The 19,448-nt window shown below is 44.0% G+C and overlaps 1 protein-coding gene across 2 annotated transcripts; it reads left to right on the top strand.

Annotated features, from left to right (window-relative positions):
- The first annotated feature begins 7,024 nt into the window (after nt 1-7,024).
- prelp (proline/arginine-rich end leucine-rich repeat protein) lies at nt 7,025-16,407 on the top strand. 2 transcript variants are annotated; one of them, XM_084542333.1, is made up of 7 exons: nt 7,025-7,129; nt 11,040-11,508; nt 11,591-11,776; nt 11,886-12,043; nt 12,144-12,340; nt 14,034-14,109; nt 15,643-16,407. In XM_084542333.1, the coding sequence occupies exons 2-7, from the start codon at nt 11,044-11,046 to the stop codon at nt 15,731-15,733; spliced, it is 1,173 nt and encodes a 390-aa protein (XP_084398459.1). In that variant the 5' UTR covers nt 7,025-7,129; nt 11,040-11,043; the 3' UTR covers nt 15,734-16,407. The 2 variants fall into 2 exon arrangements, with proteins under 2 accessions (XP_084398459.1, XP_084398460.1); XM_084542334.1 differs by lacking the exon at nt 7,025-7,129 and adding an exon at nt 9,412-9,527.
- Nucleotides 16,408-19,448: the final 3,041 nt, after the last annotated feature.

Raw genomic sequence — 19,448 nt, forward strand, 5'->3', positions numbered from 1 at the left:
CCAAGGAAACAAGCAACAAACACTTTCTTCTGTTCAAACGCCAACTTTGACGTTCAACTGTGGCGTGTAGTTTTATTTTATTTTTTATTATTTTATTTACAGTGACTCTTCATATCACACATAATAGCGATAAAAAGGATTTAGTTTATTTGTGATTTGTCTGATACCGCATAGTTTGTCATTATACTGGAAGGGACTGTTTACAACCCCAGTTCTTGAGGGTGTTTTTTTCCACAGGACCGGTTGGTGCACCGCTGGGAAATTTTCACAGGACAGTGTTTAGACAGCTGATAATGGAATATAATTCAGACTATTGTTTTTTCTTCCTATTTTACTTCACTAAATGACACTTTCCTCGTCTTTCTGGCTAAACATTTAGACATGAGGGAGCTGTGTTGGAGTGATCAAAGGTGCGAGATGAGGGGTTTAGGGTCCAGGCTGAGCGTTGTGCAGTATGAAGTATGTGCGTTGCGTGTGAAAGGAGGGTTTTGACCTCTTATGGAATCTATATCAGACGTTCCTTATTTAACCAAAGGGCACAGACGCAGCCTCATATGTGGAACACATGCAGCTTAGCCAAAACAATATGGACAATCACACACACACACCGCACCAGTACTACTTATAGCTCATAAAGGCACATGGGCACAACCTTTTTTTTTTTTGTCTATAAAAGAATCCATCTGTGCAAACATCTTCAGTCTTTCAGTCTCCAAATCAGTATGCATTGAAAACAAAAAACAAGATCTAAACATTAAAAACATGACCAGCTTCCCAAGTTAAGTCCTGAGTCAGAACCTCGAGTCCAAGTGAAGGCATAGCAGGTCTGTCAAGCTTTGGAAAGCGAGTGTTGGATCTGGATTAAGTTTAAAACGATTCAGCTGATCGGTGCGCCAACATTAGCTTAGCTAGCATGTTAGTATCAAGTGATGAGATGAAAGAGAAGAATGAAAAGACTGGCAGACTGTGACTTCACATGAAAGAAGGCTATAATGCACACAATATGTACTGCACATTGTAGGAAAGTCTCTCCTCCTTCATAAAAACTGGTGCGATCATCTAGATAGCGCACTAGAACTAAATTCACATACATCAAAGTGGGGGAAGTAATAAGATAAACAATTGTTGGGTGTTTTTTTTGCATTTTTCGTTAAGTTTCAACAGGACGTGACAGTACGCACACGATGCCAGGATAGGATGTGTTTAATCAAACGTACACAGCCTCCTAATCACACTCAGATGTGGACTGAACTTGGACAGACTCACGTGTCACATCCAAAGAAAATATTCTGAATTAAAGATCCTCATCCAGGCTTCTCCTGGAATATACAAATGCTTTGTTTTCACTGTGACCTGGTTAGATGTCCTTAAAAAATTCCATTTATGCTCTCACTTAGCTAATGCTGTCAACGTTGCCAATAAGGCCAGGTCTGCCTTCTGGACTATTACGATAAAATCCTGCTTGCAGCCTTTAATCTCAGAACTGAGTTCAGAGAAACATGCCGCGGGCAAAATACCTGATACTGTACAGCAAATGCCAAACATCCAAAGAGCTACTATTTGCCAAAACACATTTTGGGTGAAAGGTCTCTTTATGCACGTTTCATAATCTCTGAAGAATGGCATCTTTGAAAAAAACAAAGCCCGCACAACTTGATCCAAGGCGTCGCTGCACAACCGAAGCTCATCAGACTTTGGGTGTAAACTGTGCGAGCTGGAGCCTGTCTGTGCCGGAGGATGTTTAATTTAGCGTATGATGGAGGGGTTTTGCTTTCGAAATGTCCACAGGTGGTTTCTTTCTTATTAACTCTGCGGTTAATTCAGTAAAATGTTATTTACACTGCGTCAATAACAATCAGAAACATCACAACAGAACCCGGAGTCTGAAACCGCCTGAGGAGGCACCGCGTTGAAGGTGGCGAGAAAAATGTTTTACCTTTTAACAAGAAGAAACTGAAACTCTTATGGGTGGATCCATCTGCTGTAGATCGGCCTGGCAGAGAGAAATAAAAAAAAAAGGAAGGAGAAGGGAGGAAAGGAAAAGAAAAGTTCAGCTGCTTTTTTGGGGTCCACAGTAACTGATGGTGCTCAGTGTCTGCTGTAACACATGAGAATGTGAACACATGAATGTACACCGATCAGGCATAACATTATGACCACCTTCCTAATGTTGTGTAGGTCTCCCTTGTGCATCTAAAACACTTGTGACTTATCAGAGAATGGACATGGGCCTTCTGAGGGTGTCCTGTGGTGTCTGGCAACAGGATATTGTTAGTGGGGGGGTCTTTGAGGGGAGGGGCCTCTGTGGATCATCCCACAGATACTTGATCAGTTTGGGATATAGTGAATTTGGAAGCCAGGTCAACACCTTGTGCTGTTCTTCATGTTTTGTTTTTTTTAGTTGTTCCTAAAGTGTTTTTGTGTGTGTGTCTGTGTCAGGCTGCATCCTGCTGGGGATGGCTGCTGCCATCAAGGAGTGTCATTGCTATGGGGTGGGGGTGTCTGGTCTGGTCTAGGTGGGTGGTACACGTCTAAGTAATAGCCACATGAATGAATGCTAAGTCTAAAAGTTTCCCAGCAGAACATTGAACTGTCACAAGATGGTCAATGTTATTTACTTCTTCTACATTTTTTCCTCATGAATTCATAGATAAACAAAGTGTTTTCTGGTTGTTTCTAGTTTCTGTCGCAGTAAAGACTTTAACAGCATCTTACACCAAAGCACCAAAACCAGAACTCTGTATTGTGTCCTCTGTGTGTGCACCGACGGGAGCCTATCGGAGTGCAGACTGTGTTTTCACATTCCATCTGCTGAATGTTTATGCCCTAAATCCCTCTGCCATATTCCCATAAACACTCTGCATTGTTTTAAGTGACGTTTCTTTGTGATTAATTCAGTACTAATGTAATTTCTGCAATGGTTAAGATGATTAACGAGTCAGAGAATATCTGTTTGCTCTGCATAAGCAATGAGAAAGTGGGTTTTGTTTAAAAAAAAAAAAAAGAAGAAGAAGAAGAGGAAAAGAAAAACAGCCAACTTCTGCCAGGACGATCGTCCAAAGCTTTGGATTTTGACTTTACTGTGGAAAGATGAAAGTGGGTGCAGCATGCAGGACATTGGTACGTGTACACGCCGCTTAGAGGATGCTGCATCATCTAGTTGCTGCGGTGAAACACATTAAAAAGCTGTCTGTAAAACGTCGTCTGCGCTTCCTCTGGGAACATTTCTGACTGATGCTCGTGTGCGACTCCTTTAAACCAAACAGTTCAATCATCCAAAACTCTCGGCGGATGACAGAACAGGCCGTTCTTGGAAAGTTCTCAGATTATTATACACACCAAGTCATTTTGGACTTGAGCCTGAGCCTGCCTCTCTCCCCATCTGCTTGGGAAAACAGCTGCTGCAGTATGCAATAGCCCTGACTGCTACTTAAAGATTTCCTGCAATAAAAGCAGGTTTTCAGCCCTATAAATATCTCTCTTCTTGAATCAACAGGTTGACTTCAGCCCTGACAAAAACAGCACTAACATCAGACCGTCTCTGTCCAGACTCTGTGTATCTGAACACTGCAGGCCAAGCTGCTGCATTCCACAAGCCATGTGACTCAGTTTCCACTGGCAAAACCAACAGCCACAGTTTTCCCTCAAAGGTTAGTTACTTAAGCTCTGATAAATACTATAAGAAAAATATAATACCGTGCGGGTATGGTGTGTGCTGGGCATGCCACTGCTCAGGTGTCAAACTTCAAGAGGCACCACAAATTCCTCACAAAGAAGGTGAAATGTATAGAAAGATGGACGAACCCTTTGCGACGTCACACACAGGATTCCTGGAGAGCGGTCTTGAAGCTCAGTGTCTTGGCTCCGGCCATCGCCATCTTGGATGTGCCTGACTCCAGCTAACTTCCATGACGTACTTATGCAGGCTCATAGATTGTATATAAATATGGAAAAAGCGTCCCCACTTCCTACACTTGCATTGGCCAAACTGACGCTATTTTCCCGGGGATACGGGCGACGCCATCTTGCCACTTTGGAGCCGGAGTCTGCGCAGTACGGTCCCGAAAGTGGAGCCACTCAGAGTCGCAATATCGATGACCCGCCCCCGAGAAACAAATGTATTTGATGTATACTTTAGTGTTTTAGTTTGGCCCAAGTCCCATCCACTAACATGGAGGAGGTGGAGCTTATGACCTGTACTGCAGCCAGACACCAGGGGGAGCTCTACTTGCTCTGGCTTCATCCTTGAGGAGCTGTTAGCTGTCCACGTTCATACTGTCTATGATGCAGGAAGGCAACGGCTAAGCAGACAGGAGGGTTCTCCCATTCGCTTAAAGCAGGCACACCCTTTTTTAAGCATATAAGCTCCAATAAAGTTGAAGAACGTCAGTAACACAATAATTCATCCCTTTCCCGTTGTGATGTCATATATACCAAAATGAAATCTTTTGCATCAGGCTGTAAACACATTCATCGTGGAGGTCACTTTTGGTGCCACCTGGTCATTCCTGCAGCGACACCAACTTCACTTTTTCAGCTCCAGAGGTTGCTGCTTTGTGATAATACACTGTGAGGTGATATATACTCATAATTATATTATAAAGATCCAGGTTAAGCATGAGTTTTGTGTTTAGATCCAAACTATTCAAATGCAAGTTCAGGAGAGAGATTTTTGACAGAAAAGGAAACAAGTGGTGCTCATTCAGCAAATACATCTGTCTGGTCCTAAGCCTCACTGTCAATACAATGAGCAAACACTGCGTCTTTAAGCTCCAGCAAGTGTGAGACAACTGATATGAAGTGTTTTTATTTCCCTCTTGTCCTATTTTTAGTCCTATTAGTGACAATGTGTGGATTCTAAATGGTAGTCCATCTGCAAACTCACTGTCTGCAGTCCATCAGTACTGTTGTATTTACATAAACGGTATTTGTTAGCCACTGTGGTAGATCCCTTGTGTATTGGTCTGGATTTTAGACTGTTGGACTGTTGCAGACTCAGCTTCAACAAGAAGAAAAACAAAACAAAACGACATAACAGCCTCCCTCAGTTTAACTCTAATATTTATTTCATGCTCTTACTTTCATTAGGTTCAGATCTGTGACTTCACTTCATAAAATTCTCTACAGATTCACTTCTTATGTCGTGTTTTCACCAGATCTTGGGACTATTGAACTGTAAAGTAAAATAACCAAATAGTAGAGCTCTGATAATACAATAAAATCTTATAAGTTGTTATAGGTCTGTCCCTAACAGTTCACTAACAAGACCACGCCTCTTGATATTCAGAGAAGTTTACTTGACCAGGTCAAGAGGAGGAGAGTTAGGAGATGGAACAGAGGGGTCGAGGGATGAGGGGGGAAAGGGATGAAGGGATGGAGGGGTCGTAGAGATGGGATGGAGGGGTAGGGGGGAAGGAAAAGACAACGGAATAGCGACTGATGGTGATCCTCGGAAGTCTGGATGTAGGATGAGAGAGAGATTCAGGGTGGGGGCATATCCCTGGAGGCCTTGACCCCCTGCAAAGAGACTGAGAACTGAGTCAAACGGGCGAGGAGAGGTGTGGCCCTGTTCTTGAACCACAGTTATTTAACTTCACCTTATGTTGACAGCTCTAAACGAGACACTCCCTTCAACCTCTGTAGACGGATCACTGCAGTAGCAGACCGAGCATGTCTCGTTTAGTGTCAGTCCAGGGTCAAACAGTAGCAGTGTGTGGCAGACCACCTCGCTCAGCGGATGACCTCTCTTCAACTTCCTGTTTAAAGTTTTTGCATATCGATTTAAATACATTTATGATGGGACAACAGGGCAAGAATGACGCAACTGTCAATGAAATTATTAAACCTTGTTTTTAAAGACCAGATATTTCCAATGATGTCATGCCTTCAGACAGAACGCATAAAAACTTTCTGAAAGAAATTAGGTTGCTGCTGTTGATCGGTGGTGCTGAGTCATTAAATAGCTTCACTTTAAATGGTAGCAGAGGAGATGATGGAGAAAGAAAGAGCACCCACCCAAAACGATGACGTATCTGTTACATATCCCCTTTATTTATTTATTTTTGTCTTAGTGTTCTTAGTTGGGACCAGTCTGGTGCAGATGTTTGGCCCAGCTGAGCTCAGTATCTCAGCCCTGACGACTGATTGCGTATGAGGCGGGAGCTCGGCGGGTCTGAGTCGTGAAAGTGAGGCGAGCAGGAGCAGGAGCAGGAGACGTGTACGTACATGTGTTAGATCCCCGCATATGTTCCCCTCATTACCGCCGGGCTGCAGCTCACGCTTGAGGAATTCGGGGCAACAAACACATGTCCACCTCCTAACCCCCGGTGACATATAAGCGCGCACGCTCGCGCACACGCCGAGGAGGCTGTCCACTTTGTTAATAACAGCGCCACCCAGCCACACTTCCTGACAAGCCTCACCACAACACCCTGCTCCTCAGCTGGACCTCTGTAATCAGTCTGCTTGAGCTCACTGGCTATTTCACTGACACAGAAAAAAGATGCCATGGAGTGAACGGAGAGAGATGCTGCTAATGAAAAGCACATGACTGGTTCCGCATAGAGTCATCTAAACAATGGCGGAGTGGGTGGGAGACATGCAATTACAGCTGGGCTTTCCCCAACAGAGGTTTGGTGCACTCCTCGAAAAGGCTTCTGATATAGAAACGTTCAAATATGCAAACATACCCTGGGTTTTTTTTTCTGACTGAGACAAACACACTCATCCTACGGTGTGACAAAACAAAATAACAAACCGTGTCACAGATCAGACACATGAAAGCGTCTGCGGTCTTCCAGAAGGAATTAAGATCAAATCTCTCTGGAGCTGAGCCGAGCAGAGGGGAAGAAAGAACCACTGTGACCTTCAGAGGGAAAGAAGCCAGGGAACAAACCCAACAGGCAGGCTTGTCCACCAAAAGGACGGAGAGAGAGAGAGAGAGAGAGAGAGAGAGAGAGAGAGAGGGAGGGAGGGAGAGGGTGGGTTAGGGACTGAGAGAAACGGAGGAAGAGAGAGAAAGAGAGGGAGAGAGAGAGAGAAGGAGGGGTAGGAAAAGAGTGAGAGAGGCAGAGAGGAGAAAAGACACAAAACTTGTGACTTGACAAAAGAGGGCAGGTACCAGAGGCAGGTAAGAAACTTTATTTGTTGTTTTCAGTGATGATGGTCAATAAGATAAGAATGCAGGCAGGATTGTGTTTGTGTCAAAACAGAGAAGCAAAGAGAGAAAGAGAGAGAAAGAGATAGGCAGAGGTGTTAGTGGATTGAGGGGGATCCTGGCACCGGCACAGCTGGGCCACGCTGGTGTGTTTCTATAGAAACGCTATGCCATACAAAGTGGTACTCTGTCCTCCGGGGAGCTGCTGCTGCTGCTGCACGCTGCAAACCTCCTGCTTAACTTTTCACTGCTCCTGCACTCTCACCTTCAGTTCAGGTCTTATCATCAGTAAGTGAGGAGAGGTGCCGCCGCCGCCGCTGCTGCAACAGAGTGAAAATATGCAGAGTGGAGGAGTTTGCTTTTGAAAAAAAAAAAAATGAAATATTCTCTCCCTTTTGGCCGGAGGGAGCGAGACAGAGCCTCGAGGTTTTCAAAGCAGGACACAAACAGGATTTTCTGCTTTAATCAGTGTTACTAATTACCCTGCAGTGGACTCGGATGGATGGTGTTTTTTTAGATGAGTGCTAACCAAGACAAACACATGCAGGGCTGGCTCGTCCTTTTGTATAATGGTTCTTTGGAGCGTGAGAAAAGTGTGAAAAGCAAAACAACTATCAATCCCACTGGAGTTTGCTGATAATCTATAAAGAACAGACGGCCTAGAGGTCTGTTTCCCCTACTCTCACTTCATTTATCCTCCAGTAAAATGCATCTTCTTACTCGTCCGCATGGGGAAACCATCACTACGGTGATCCAACAGGCAGGAGATGGCCGTAACACTGGGAGATATTTGTGATAGTTTTGTTCGGTCACGGCTATCTGAGTAAGATTAGTGGATTGTGCCACGTAGGATGTGACTCTCTGGAGGCTTTATTTTTAGTGGTTCCATGAAACACTGCTGATGATTTTTGGTTGAAGGAATGGCAGCAGCACTTTTCTGCCAAAACAAAACCAGACTCATTAGACTGAGCTCAGCATTGATGACAAAGCACATTTAAGGAGACAAGCAACTTCATCTCCTCATACGCAATGAAACAAACAATGCAGCGTGGTATCATGCAACCATGAAGTTAATCCATTTTTTACTACTGCTGTGATTTTCATCTCATACCATTATACACTCATCAAGCATAACATTATGACCAGCTTCCTAATATTGTCTATAGGTCTCCCTTGTGCCTCCAAAACAGTTGTGACTCATCAGAGAATGGACATGGGCCTTCTGAGGGTAACAGGATGTTGTTAGTGGGGGGGCCTTTGGGTCCTATGGGTTGAAGGGAGGGGCCTCATCCCACAGACACTTGGATCAGTGTGGGATCTAGTGAATTTGGAGGCCAGGTCAACACCTTGTGCTGTTCTTCATGTTTTTTGAGTTGTTCCTAAAGCATTTTTGTGTGTGTGCCAGGCTGCATCCTGCTGGGGATGGCTGCTGCCATCAAGGAGTGTCATTGCTATGGGGTGGGGGTGTCTGGTCTGGTCTAGGTGGGTGCTACATGTCTAAGTAACATCCACATGAATGAATTCGAGGTCCAAAAGTTTCCCAGCAGAACACTGAATTGTCGCAAGACGGCCGATGTTATCAACTTCTCCTGTCGGTGGTCATAATGTTGTGGCTGATTGGTGTATATCTATAGTTTGCCGCAGTTCAGCTGTCAAGCAAATAATAAATATCTTGGTTTTGATGCCAAAACGCAAAGAATACATCTCTAGTAACGGGACAGTAATGATGTGTTCAGTAACGGTTGAAACTGCTTTAGGCAAAAATGAATTATTGACCTAATAAAGAGCAGATGAGAACATGATCCCACCACTTAGTGTGGCTGTTTAGTCATATAAATTGGTCTTCGTCTGGATTTTGACAATTTGATTTAATATGACTGAAAGGGGGACCTAATTAAATGGCGTATTCTGACTACAGCTAATTACGGATAGTTGAATTATTGTCATTATTGTATTCTGGTTCCAGTTGGTCTAGGATAAGCTGGATTCTCATAGTTTGTGTGTTAATTTGTGTGATGCCCTACCATAAAGAAAGGTCTCATGCAGATATGTATCAGATTTACTTGCCTGGGTCCTAAATCAAAAAACCAGTGAGTCAGACATCTACGACACTAAATCTTCAATAGTTTGCCAGACTTCTGGTCATGACAACAGCAACACGAGGGGAGGGAGAGCTGGTTTTGGCTTTTTCGGGCAGGGGGGGGCTCCGAGGCTCTGAGAGGGAAAAGGAAGGGCAGCGCAAGAGAAAAAGTTGAGTTGTTTTTTCAGGCCTGACAAATTCAGGCTCTGAGCCTCATTCCTGCCCCGTGATTTATACGTAATGTTTATCAGCCTGGCCGGAGTCTTTCCAAGCTGAGATCAGAGATTAATGGTGAGTTTGTGCGAAAGGATTATTTTCTCTGAAAAGCCGCGAGGTGACTGTTTGCAGCTGACGGGCTACGGTGCGCGGTGAAAAGAAATGCACGCTCACATTCTGGATGATCTAAATCTTTAGGACTGACAGACACGGGGTCACTCCGCTTCCACTTTGAAAAAAGGCTCGGGACGGTGAGTCACCGACTCTGAGCGGACTGAAGTTTCTCACATGTGTTGGAGGTAGTTTAAGAATCCATCAGATACAGAATACACCTAAAATTTCCTCCCCTCTGTTCTTCTGGGCGTCTCTCAGATGAGTCTGTGTGCCATCAACATGCTAAAATATGAAAAGTATTGCAGGAAACTCTGTAAAGCCAAATAAACTAGAGCATTCTCTCACAAAGACACACCTGATGAGATGAACAAGAGTGTGAAACAAACTTAAAACATATGTATAAAAGACACATATTGGGTCCATCTGAGTTTAACTGAGGTGTTAGTGTTTCCACTGGCCCCTCTCCTGGGTCAAAGTGGTCTAACCTTCCAGAGACCGTCAGTTTACTCTATCACAGCTGGACCAGAGCTGACAATAGAGCCCTTATCCTTAAACCTTTCCCTTCCTCTCTTTCATAAATACTAATTTCCCATACCAGCATCTGCCCCTCCTCCTCATCTTGAATTTAATCAAATTAAACAAACCTCTCCTCCTCAGACAATCCCTAATACTCCCCCTCTCGCTTCCATGACAAACCTCTAACTTCAATTTGTTTCAGCTGGAATGTTAAATCAATAGCTGTCATTTTGACATTATTAAATTTATTACAGGTGGGTTGATCCACCACAGAGAGAGAGAAACAACTATTCACACTCACCTGCACAACATTTTAGGATCAGGATTCAACCCTTACATGCATGCCTACAGACTGTGGGAGGAGGCCAGAGGAAGGAAATGCAACAAAGGGAGGATTGGAAACCCAAATCCAGAACTTTCCTGCTGTGAGGCTGCAGTGCTAACCACCACGCCACCGTGCAGCCTCACTCGCCACCGTGCAGCCTCACTCTGCCCTTTCCTAAACCTGATTTGTTGGATCACAATAGATTTAGAGCCTTTGGTAAATTCACTTTCTCCCTCACCCACGGTTACGTAACACACAGGCTAAGCTGATTGTTCCCTTTACAGTCTCCGTGTTTTCATATAGTTGAGAACTTGTTTCCTGTTTGCCGTCATATTTGGTGCTATGCATGTTTTTGGCCGGTTGACCCATGAGAACCGTTTCCACCAGGGATTTTGAAGCCAGAAAATCTCTCATGCTCCTCTGGATCAGAAACTGTTCAGATGAAAACCAGTTGCTTAATGACATTCTCAGTTTAATCACAGATGAGATAACCGCATTGGAATTTAAATGAGTCCCGAAGCGAGGAACGGTTGGTACATAACTGAGTCATGAGGTTATTTCCTCTTTGCTTAACCATTATGACTACACTGTAATAAATGTCAGCACCTTCTCTTTTGTGCCTGATATCACAGGACAATGAAGGCTGGTGCGGGACTCTTCTCTGCATTGGCTCTGTTACTCCTGATGGGGGCAGTGCTCACCCAGAGACCCACCCGACCAAGAAAGCCCACCAGGCGCCCGCCTAGCACCAGGAAGCCCCCTGTCGCCCGGCCCCCTGTCGCCCGGCCCCCTGTCGCCCGGCCTCCTGTACCGGCACAGCCGGAGCCCCAGGAGCCTACAGACTTCCCCCCGCCCATCCTGGGCCCACCGTCCGTCTATCCTGACTGCCCTCGAGAGTGTTTATGCTCCCCAAGCTACCCCAACTCTCTCAACTGCGAGAACCGCAACATCCGCACGATCCCTGTCATCCCATCCAGAACTCACTACCTGTACCTGCAAAACAACTACATCTCAGAAGTAACAGCGGAGCCGTTCGTCAACGCCACTGATGTCCGCTGGATCAATCTGGCAAACAACCGCATTCACAGAATAGACAAACAGGTTAGAGTTTCCCCCCCGTTAATAATGCTGGTTTGAAAATATGATAAAGACTTTTTACAATGTGCATCTATCTCTGGTGTAGGTGTTTGACAAGATCCCGGCAGTCCTGTATCTCTACGTGCATCGAAATCATCTGAAAGAAGTCCCCGCAGGCCTCCCAGCGAGCCTAGAACAGCTGCGCCTTAGCAAGAATCGAATTTCTAAGATCCCCGCTGGTGCCTTCAACAAGATGGGGAATCTGACTCTGCTCGACCTGTACCACAACCAGGTGAGTCTCACTGTTACACTCACTACACTGAGCTGTTTAGGTATTTACACAGCGGGCAGAATCAAGAATAGCTTTTCTGGAGCAAGTATGAATGTGTTTTGTCTGTCAGCTGAGCGACAACGACCTGGGAAAGAACGTATTTAAGGACCTCAAGAGCCTCATGCAGCTTAACCTGGCTCGTAACGTCCTGAAGAAGATGCCCTCTGGTGTACCAAGCAGCCTCATCCAGCTTTTCCTGGATAGGAACCTCATAGATGACATCCCAAAGCAAGTACACACACTGTTGATGAGAACACACTACTCGCATTATTACAAGCATGCGGATGTGAAATTTAACCGTCGTCTTTCTCGCCTATGTCTTTTGCAGGGACTACTTCAAAGGCTTATCTCACCTGGCATTCGTGAGGCTCAACTACAACCAGCTGAGTGACAAAGGCGTTCCCAAGGCTGTGTTCAACGTGTCCACCCTGCTGGACCTGCAGCTGGCCCACAACCAGCTTTCCTCTGTTCCCCTGTTCAACGGTCACCTGGAGCACTTGCATCTCAACCACAACAGCATCGAGCGTACGTTTGTGTTTTGTTTTTTGTGTCTGGTCTGTAACGTGCTTTTGGAAAGAGTCGAGCACTCGCATCTAGGGAGAGTCGCCACCATGCACAGACAGTTCACCAACAAAGACTACACTTTAAATGATGCAAATAAGTTTATTGGTAGGCTTATTAGGTTGTGATACAAATGGATGGAGGGATGAGAAGGGTTGAAGGGTATTGGATGAAAGGGGGTCGAGCAGATGGGATGAAATGGGGTCGAAGGGGATGGGATGAAAAGGGTTGAGGGGATGGGATGAAAAGCCAGAGGAAAATGTAGACTGATAATGGTAGAGGAACCCAGGGAGTGGGGAGGCATATTTCAGGAAGCTTGGGATCCTTGTCCCCTGGTGCCTGTAATGAAATGTGGAAGAGGAAAAAAAGAAAAAAAGAGAGATGTGGAGGGTGGGGGTTGAGAACTGAGACGAGCAGAGAGGGTTAGGACACACTTTTATAGGTAAGTGCAGGAAATAGAATGATGTGGGGCGTGGTCTAGTTCTTGAACCTAAGTTGTAATAACTTAATTTTATGTAACCGTGGACTTATGCCCTTTGTAACCTTTACAGCTTTATCCACTGTCTGTTAGAGACGTAAGGAAACAAGTCACAGACAACTGTTCTGCTGGCTAAGTTAACTAATGTTAGCCGTGAAAGAAAGAACAAAAGAAATACTGTAAGGATAGTGGAAGTATTTTATTCAAATGTCTCTCACCCATAGTTAAGGCAAGGCTAGCAGCATTCAGTCAGATATTTAGTATTGTTATTCACCAATCACCATTATCTGCTTCATTTACTTCTTCCTCTTTCTTTTTTCACTCTCAGAGAGATTACTTCTAAACCTTTTGATTTGGCCTGCTGTTGCCACACTCATACATTAAATAGTTATATATGTGTGTACTACAGGACTGATTGTGCAGGGTTGTGTCACGTCTCCTACTGTGACTGAAAACCGAGCACACTGCCACTACTGTAGTTTAAAGTTTGTCAGTCCTTGGGGGCCCCCTACTGGCCTGAGGCCCCAAGCTGTTACCGCCAAGCTGCACTTCTGTGCATCAGCAAATAATCCATCAAAAGTCTGCAGATATGTCTGTAAAGATCCTCAGTCATCTCAGCTCGGGCTATATCCAAAACAAGGCTAAAACAAAGGAAGCTGGTCTTGCTTGAGGTTTGGTCCACAACAAACTTTATTTCTTTACTTTGTTTTAGACATAAGTCTGCAGATAAGTATACGTAATTCTGACTCACTCATCTGCAGTTGGGATCTGTTTGCTCCCTCCTGGCTCTTGTTGATTCATTAGCCCAGTGGATCTAGGCTGTGAATGTTCAAGAAAACTGCACGGACCCGAATGTTCTTTCTGTGTTGAGAATAAAGCCGAAGCTTTGAGGAGTCAATAACAATTCCCCTTCCGAAGTTAATCCCCATGTGAGACATTTCAGTAATAATAGCCTTTTATTCATTTCTCATGCTGCCTTGTCTGTGATTTATTTACCCCTATTTGTTTTATTCCCGCTGCGCTGCATGAGTTCACTTGTTTTTTCAACTGATTTATGCCATTTCTTTTTTCATTCTCCGATTATAAAGCATTCTGAACTGGAAGTACTAAATCAATTAGCGTGCTTAAATCATTTGTACGTATAAACAAGTACAATAACAACCACGTTTTTCCTGACAGACATCAATGGCACCGAGCTCTGCCCATACAACCTGCAGGCCGACTTGAGTGACTACAGTCTGGTGCCCAGGTTAAGGTAAGTCACATTTTGGGAAAAGAATATGGAGGCAATGCAACAAAGAGAGGATTGGAAACCCAAACCCAGAACTGTCCATTTCCTAATCCTGATTTATTTGATCAACATAGATATAGAGCATTTAGTAAATTTACTTTTTCCCTCGCCTACAGTTACGTAACACACAGGCTGAAGTTGACTGTTCCCTTAGTGTCTTAGTTTTAAGGCTCATTTAGGGTACTGCAGGACATAGACACCGTAACTCAGACGCCGGTGCGAGACTTGGCAGTCTCGTCAGTCTGTAAAAACACCACCACTTCCTGCTTCACTTTCAACAATGGCAACTGAAACCTTCGCCACAATTTCGCCGAAGATGAGTCCTGTAAATGTTTGTATCTCCGAAACCTCCTCAGTTAACCTTTCCTCGATGTGTTCCATCTTTATTGATCCAAAACAATCAATTTGAAAAATGCGGAGATGGATTAGAAATACTAAAGTGGAAACACGCTACTACCAAGCGGACCAGCCCACACGGAAAGAACCTATATAAACATATAGGTTTTAATATAGGTTCTAATATAGGTTTTGAATATATGTGACATACATAAAATTGGCCGTTTTCATATATACGCATATATGCTATATATATGCGGCATATATATTATCATATATGTGCATATATAACGTATATATGCAGCATATATGCACAGATAAACTGCATATAGGTTTCATATATGCGCATATATCCTCATATAGGTTCTTTCCGTGTGGGAATCACAGCTCATCGCGACGCGTAGTTACATTTCTGGGGAGGTGCACATCAGTTCAAGTAAATTTTATTTATATAGCGTCAATAACAATACAAATCGTCTCAAGACGCTGTACAAAACCTGGCCTGAAACTCCCAGAGCAAGCCTGAAGGCGGCGGTGGCAAGGAAATCAGCTACAGCGTTAGGGTCCGTGCTGTCATTGTAGCTACGGCGTCAAATTGACGCAGAAGCCTAAAACGCCTATTAAATAAGAACTACTGTTTTTTACAACCTTACAACGAGTTTCACAGCAGATAATGCGTTATTTAGAGGCTGCGTTTCGGTGCCCCAGTCACTCCAACTATATGGTTATACGCAGATCTAAATATCTCCCGAAAGACTACAAACTACATAAAAGTTATAAGGGTGAGTAAACGATCGTATTTTTTGCCAGAAATAAGGTCCAGGTTGTAAAAAACAGTAGTTCCCCTTTAAATAGCAATATTTATTACTGGCATAAAATATTACAGTCTCCGTGTTTTCATATAGTTAAGAACTTGTTTCCTGTTTTGCCTTCATATTCGGTGCTACACATGTTTTAGCCGGCTGAACTATGACTCTGACTTAACTTAACCTGGTGCGCAGGTTAAGCTAAGTCACATCTAGGCTCTCAACTGTGCGACCTAGTACAGTGACACGCCTTGAGAGGCGGTAGACGGGAACAAAAGAATTATTGAAGGAACTAATGAGTTTTGAAGTCAAAGTCATTGGACTGGCATGTTTAGCACCTGTTCTGTCGCCCCAGGTACCTCCGTTTGGATGGAAACCACCTGAGTCCTCCCATCCCCATGGATGTCATCATGTGCTTCAGACACCTTCACTCTGTTGTCATTTAGAAGAAGTGCGCCCCAAGGCCGGGGGACTACACGCACAGGAAACACACAAATGAAATCATCGTGCAAAGGAAATTTAAGACAGTGAAGGTTTACTACGCCTTGCAATTGCTGTGGAACTGCATTACTGAAAGGGGGACTCCAAATAACTGTAAAGCGTTGATAGTTTAAGCTTTTTAACCTTAAGTTTTATTGTTGTAGAGAATCCAAACATTGAAGTGTGAATGTGCGAAATGTGGATTATAGCAACATTTGGGGGTTAAGTTGGGCTGCAGTTTTGTTGTTATTTTTTTGTCATTTTTAAAATTACAGTGCAACATGCGATTAAAAATAAACAAATAGGATGATGAGGAAAGCGTGAAAATACAGGTACATGACAGACATGCTACAGGTAATAGAGGGTAGTTATGCTATCAGATGTAATCAGAGTGGAGCAGACGACCAACAGACCTGCGGTGGACGCAGAAGGAACCGGTTAAAAACGTAACTACCATGTAGTTGAAACTGTCCCGAATGTGCCCGTGATTTTCAAGGTACAAAAAAAAAAGTCATTTAATTCTCTCTATTCTTCTGTATATTATTCCTCTGTATAAAGAAGCTTTGTACAAACAATGGAAAATAAACCGTCTTCTTTGATCATTTGATCGTGTTTGGGGCGTCATTGAAACGAGAAGTTTCTCCATATTCTTCTGACACTCCACTGTGAATGTCCCCTCAACGGACACGGTTTATGTCATTTGGGGAGAAATTACGCATCCAAAGCTGAGAATTTGTCTTTCACGGGAATCGTTTTGTTATTAATAATACCACAACAGCGTTATCAGTTTTGTTTGTATCAGGAATGTGCATGTAGACACACACATATGCTGGATTAGAGATGCCTTTTCCCGGTTCAAGCCATGCTGCCGACAGACAACTTCAATCACTCAAATAAATCGGAGTTTTAAATACTTAATAAATACTTTAAAGGTGACATAGAATGATTGAACGGGGTATTTATCCTTGATCTGTGATGTGACATGTAGACAACAAAATTTTGGTTGGGTCTGTAATGCCTTAGAAGCTTCCTAAAAACCTCTCTCAGAAAGCTATATTAGGGTGGGGGATTTTAAACGCGTGGTTTTGCACCTATTTGGCGCCCCTTCGGGCTTAACTGGCAACCTCATTATGAAATGCAAGCACTTGACGCTGCTAGTTGAGAGCAATAGACAACACTCTTAATGTTGAACACAATAAACGGAGTAGATAAAGACATTAAAAAGCTACTATTCCGCTGTCCCGATGGTAACGCTAACGTTACAAATCAAGCCTGGTGTGTTAGTCACCTGTGCTAAGTTATGGTTGATGCTAACGTTACTCTAAAGTGCGAACAGTAGTCTTACACAAACCAAAACGAATATTCTATTTTAACGTTTTAAAAACAATCTAACAACAACTTGATACTTACAGTTTGTACTGGTTGTTGAGGATGATTTGATAGCAAAGTTGGAACTGCTCCGCTACATAGCATCAAGCGCTGAGAGAAGCCGGCTTGAAATTGTCCCAGGTTTGTAAAACTGTCAGAGGTGAAATGGGCTGAGCAAAGTAGCAGTCTGTGGTTGAATGTAGTTGGAATCCGATTATAAATGAACAGCAGCCACGCATCTCGTGCATTTCTTTCGGTGGGAATGTAATGGAAAGTTTGCACACCGCTTGCACAGCCTGGAAGAGCACACCTCGGAACGCGACTCGCCATTTCGCCTTGAACTCCGCAAGCACTGCTGCAATGTACTTCCCGTTGGAGGCGAGAGGGCGGATGTATGCAAATTATTTTGAAGGGGAGGGAATTGAATGAGAGTGGGGGGGCAGTAAGATACATGTTACGTAATATGTATCCGTTGTTCAGATTGGGCCATTTTCTGGCTGACATTTCTAAAGGAGGAATTTCTATGAAACGGAGATGTTCAGAATGTCTAGCACTTTTAGTATGTTCGTGAATGCGGGCAGACTACCGTTATTCAACTAAGACAAGGTAAAAACGTTTTTTCATTCTCTGTCACCTTTAATAAATAATTAAATAATGTAATATCAGGGGGGATTGACAGCCTAATGTTTAAGACAAACACATCATACACCAAATGCAGTCTCCAAGGTTTAACTCCTCGGTCACTGCTTTCTGTCACAGAAAATATACCATTAGAGATAAAATAAATGATAAATCCAGAGATTGGCTGTGACTGACACTACACCAGTTGAGGCAGTGACTCTTTTTTAATTCTAAGAGTTGCTGCGTTGATGAATGAATCCTGAATTCCTCGCAATGTCTGTCTAAACAGATGGCTCTCAACTGCATGTGATGTCCACTCAGTTCATTTTATTGACAATTTTAACTTTTTCTGGGACCGGAGACACTTTTTCAAAGGAGATGGAATGTCAATGAACAAGCAGGAGTTAAACTTTTCTGTGGCAACCTATCTTCCTGCCTGCGTCATACTGCTCCCATTCCCAAGGACAAGGATGGCTCTCAACTGCATGTGATGTCCACTCAGTTCATTTTATTGACAATTTTAACTTTTTCTGGGACCGGAGACACTTTTTCAAAGGAGATGGAATGTCTCTGAACAAGGCAGGAGTTAAACTTTTCTGTGGCAACCTATCTTCCTGCCTGCGTCATACTGCTCCCATTCCCAAGGACAAGAGATATGAGGAATCCAAACAAAAGGAGCAAACACCAAAACAAGGAGAAGTGACTCTCCCCCCACCTGTAAGCTCTGACCATGAGGGATGTCAGAGCAAAAAAGAGAATGCCTCATGTCCTCCACCAGGGGCCACTGGTTGTGAGGATTTGTCTCCTACCATCAAAACTCTGCCCTGCACACCATCTCCAACTGTCCAAACTCCATCCAGCTCAGAGGGTATCCCATCACCCTCCTCTCCTATGCTGGAATTTACTGACCAAATGAACAGACTTGTCAGTGTCGGCATTAAATTTACCCCTCGCCCATCTGAGATCCTGTCCCCCCAAATTCCACCTCGGCCCTCACAACCACCCACTCGCCGACGGGCACCACTACCACCCCCTCCAAAGCTGACGCTATTCCAATCCCCCAATACGAGCCCATCTGGCCCATCTGAGATCCTGTCCCCCCAAATTCCACCTCGGCCCTCACAACCACCCACTCCCCGCCGACGGGCATCACCACCACCCCCTCCAAAGCTGACGCTACTCCAATCCCCCAATACGAGCCCAACACAGCTTGTTACCTGTGTTGGGAATTGATGTGCTCTGGGTCCAGGTTTTAAGGCAAATGTAGTGCCTGACTTTTCCAAGGAAAATCCAGGGCCCATTGTGTCGGAAGCTGCATTGATTCATGTATCTATAGGTCGGAGGAGAAGATTGGTTCATCTTTCTAGAAAAATGTCATCTTCAAATTTAATTCGCATTCCATGTCAGCCACAGTCTGTTTCCAAACATGGGAATGATCAACTTTTTAGCGCATTTAACTTAGCTCTTTTAAATGTTAGGTCTCTGGCAGGCAAATCATTCTTAATCAATGATTTTATAATCAAGCACAAGCTTGATATTATGTTCTTAACTGAAAGTTGGCTAACACAAGACAACAGTTCAACAGTTCTTAATGAGTCAGCCCCTCCAAACTTCAGCTTCATGAGTGAAGTAAGAAGGCATAAGAAAGGAGGTGGAGTCGCCGTGTTGTTTAATGACAGCATTCAGGGCAAG

This window comes from Chelon labrosus (genome assembly GCF_963514085.1).
Source record: "Chelon labrosus genome assembly, chromosome: 4".
NCBI lineage: Eukaryota > Metazoa > Chordata > Actinopteri > Mugiliformes > Mugilidae > Chelon > Chelon labrosus.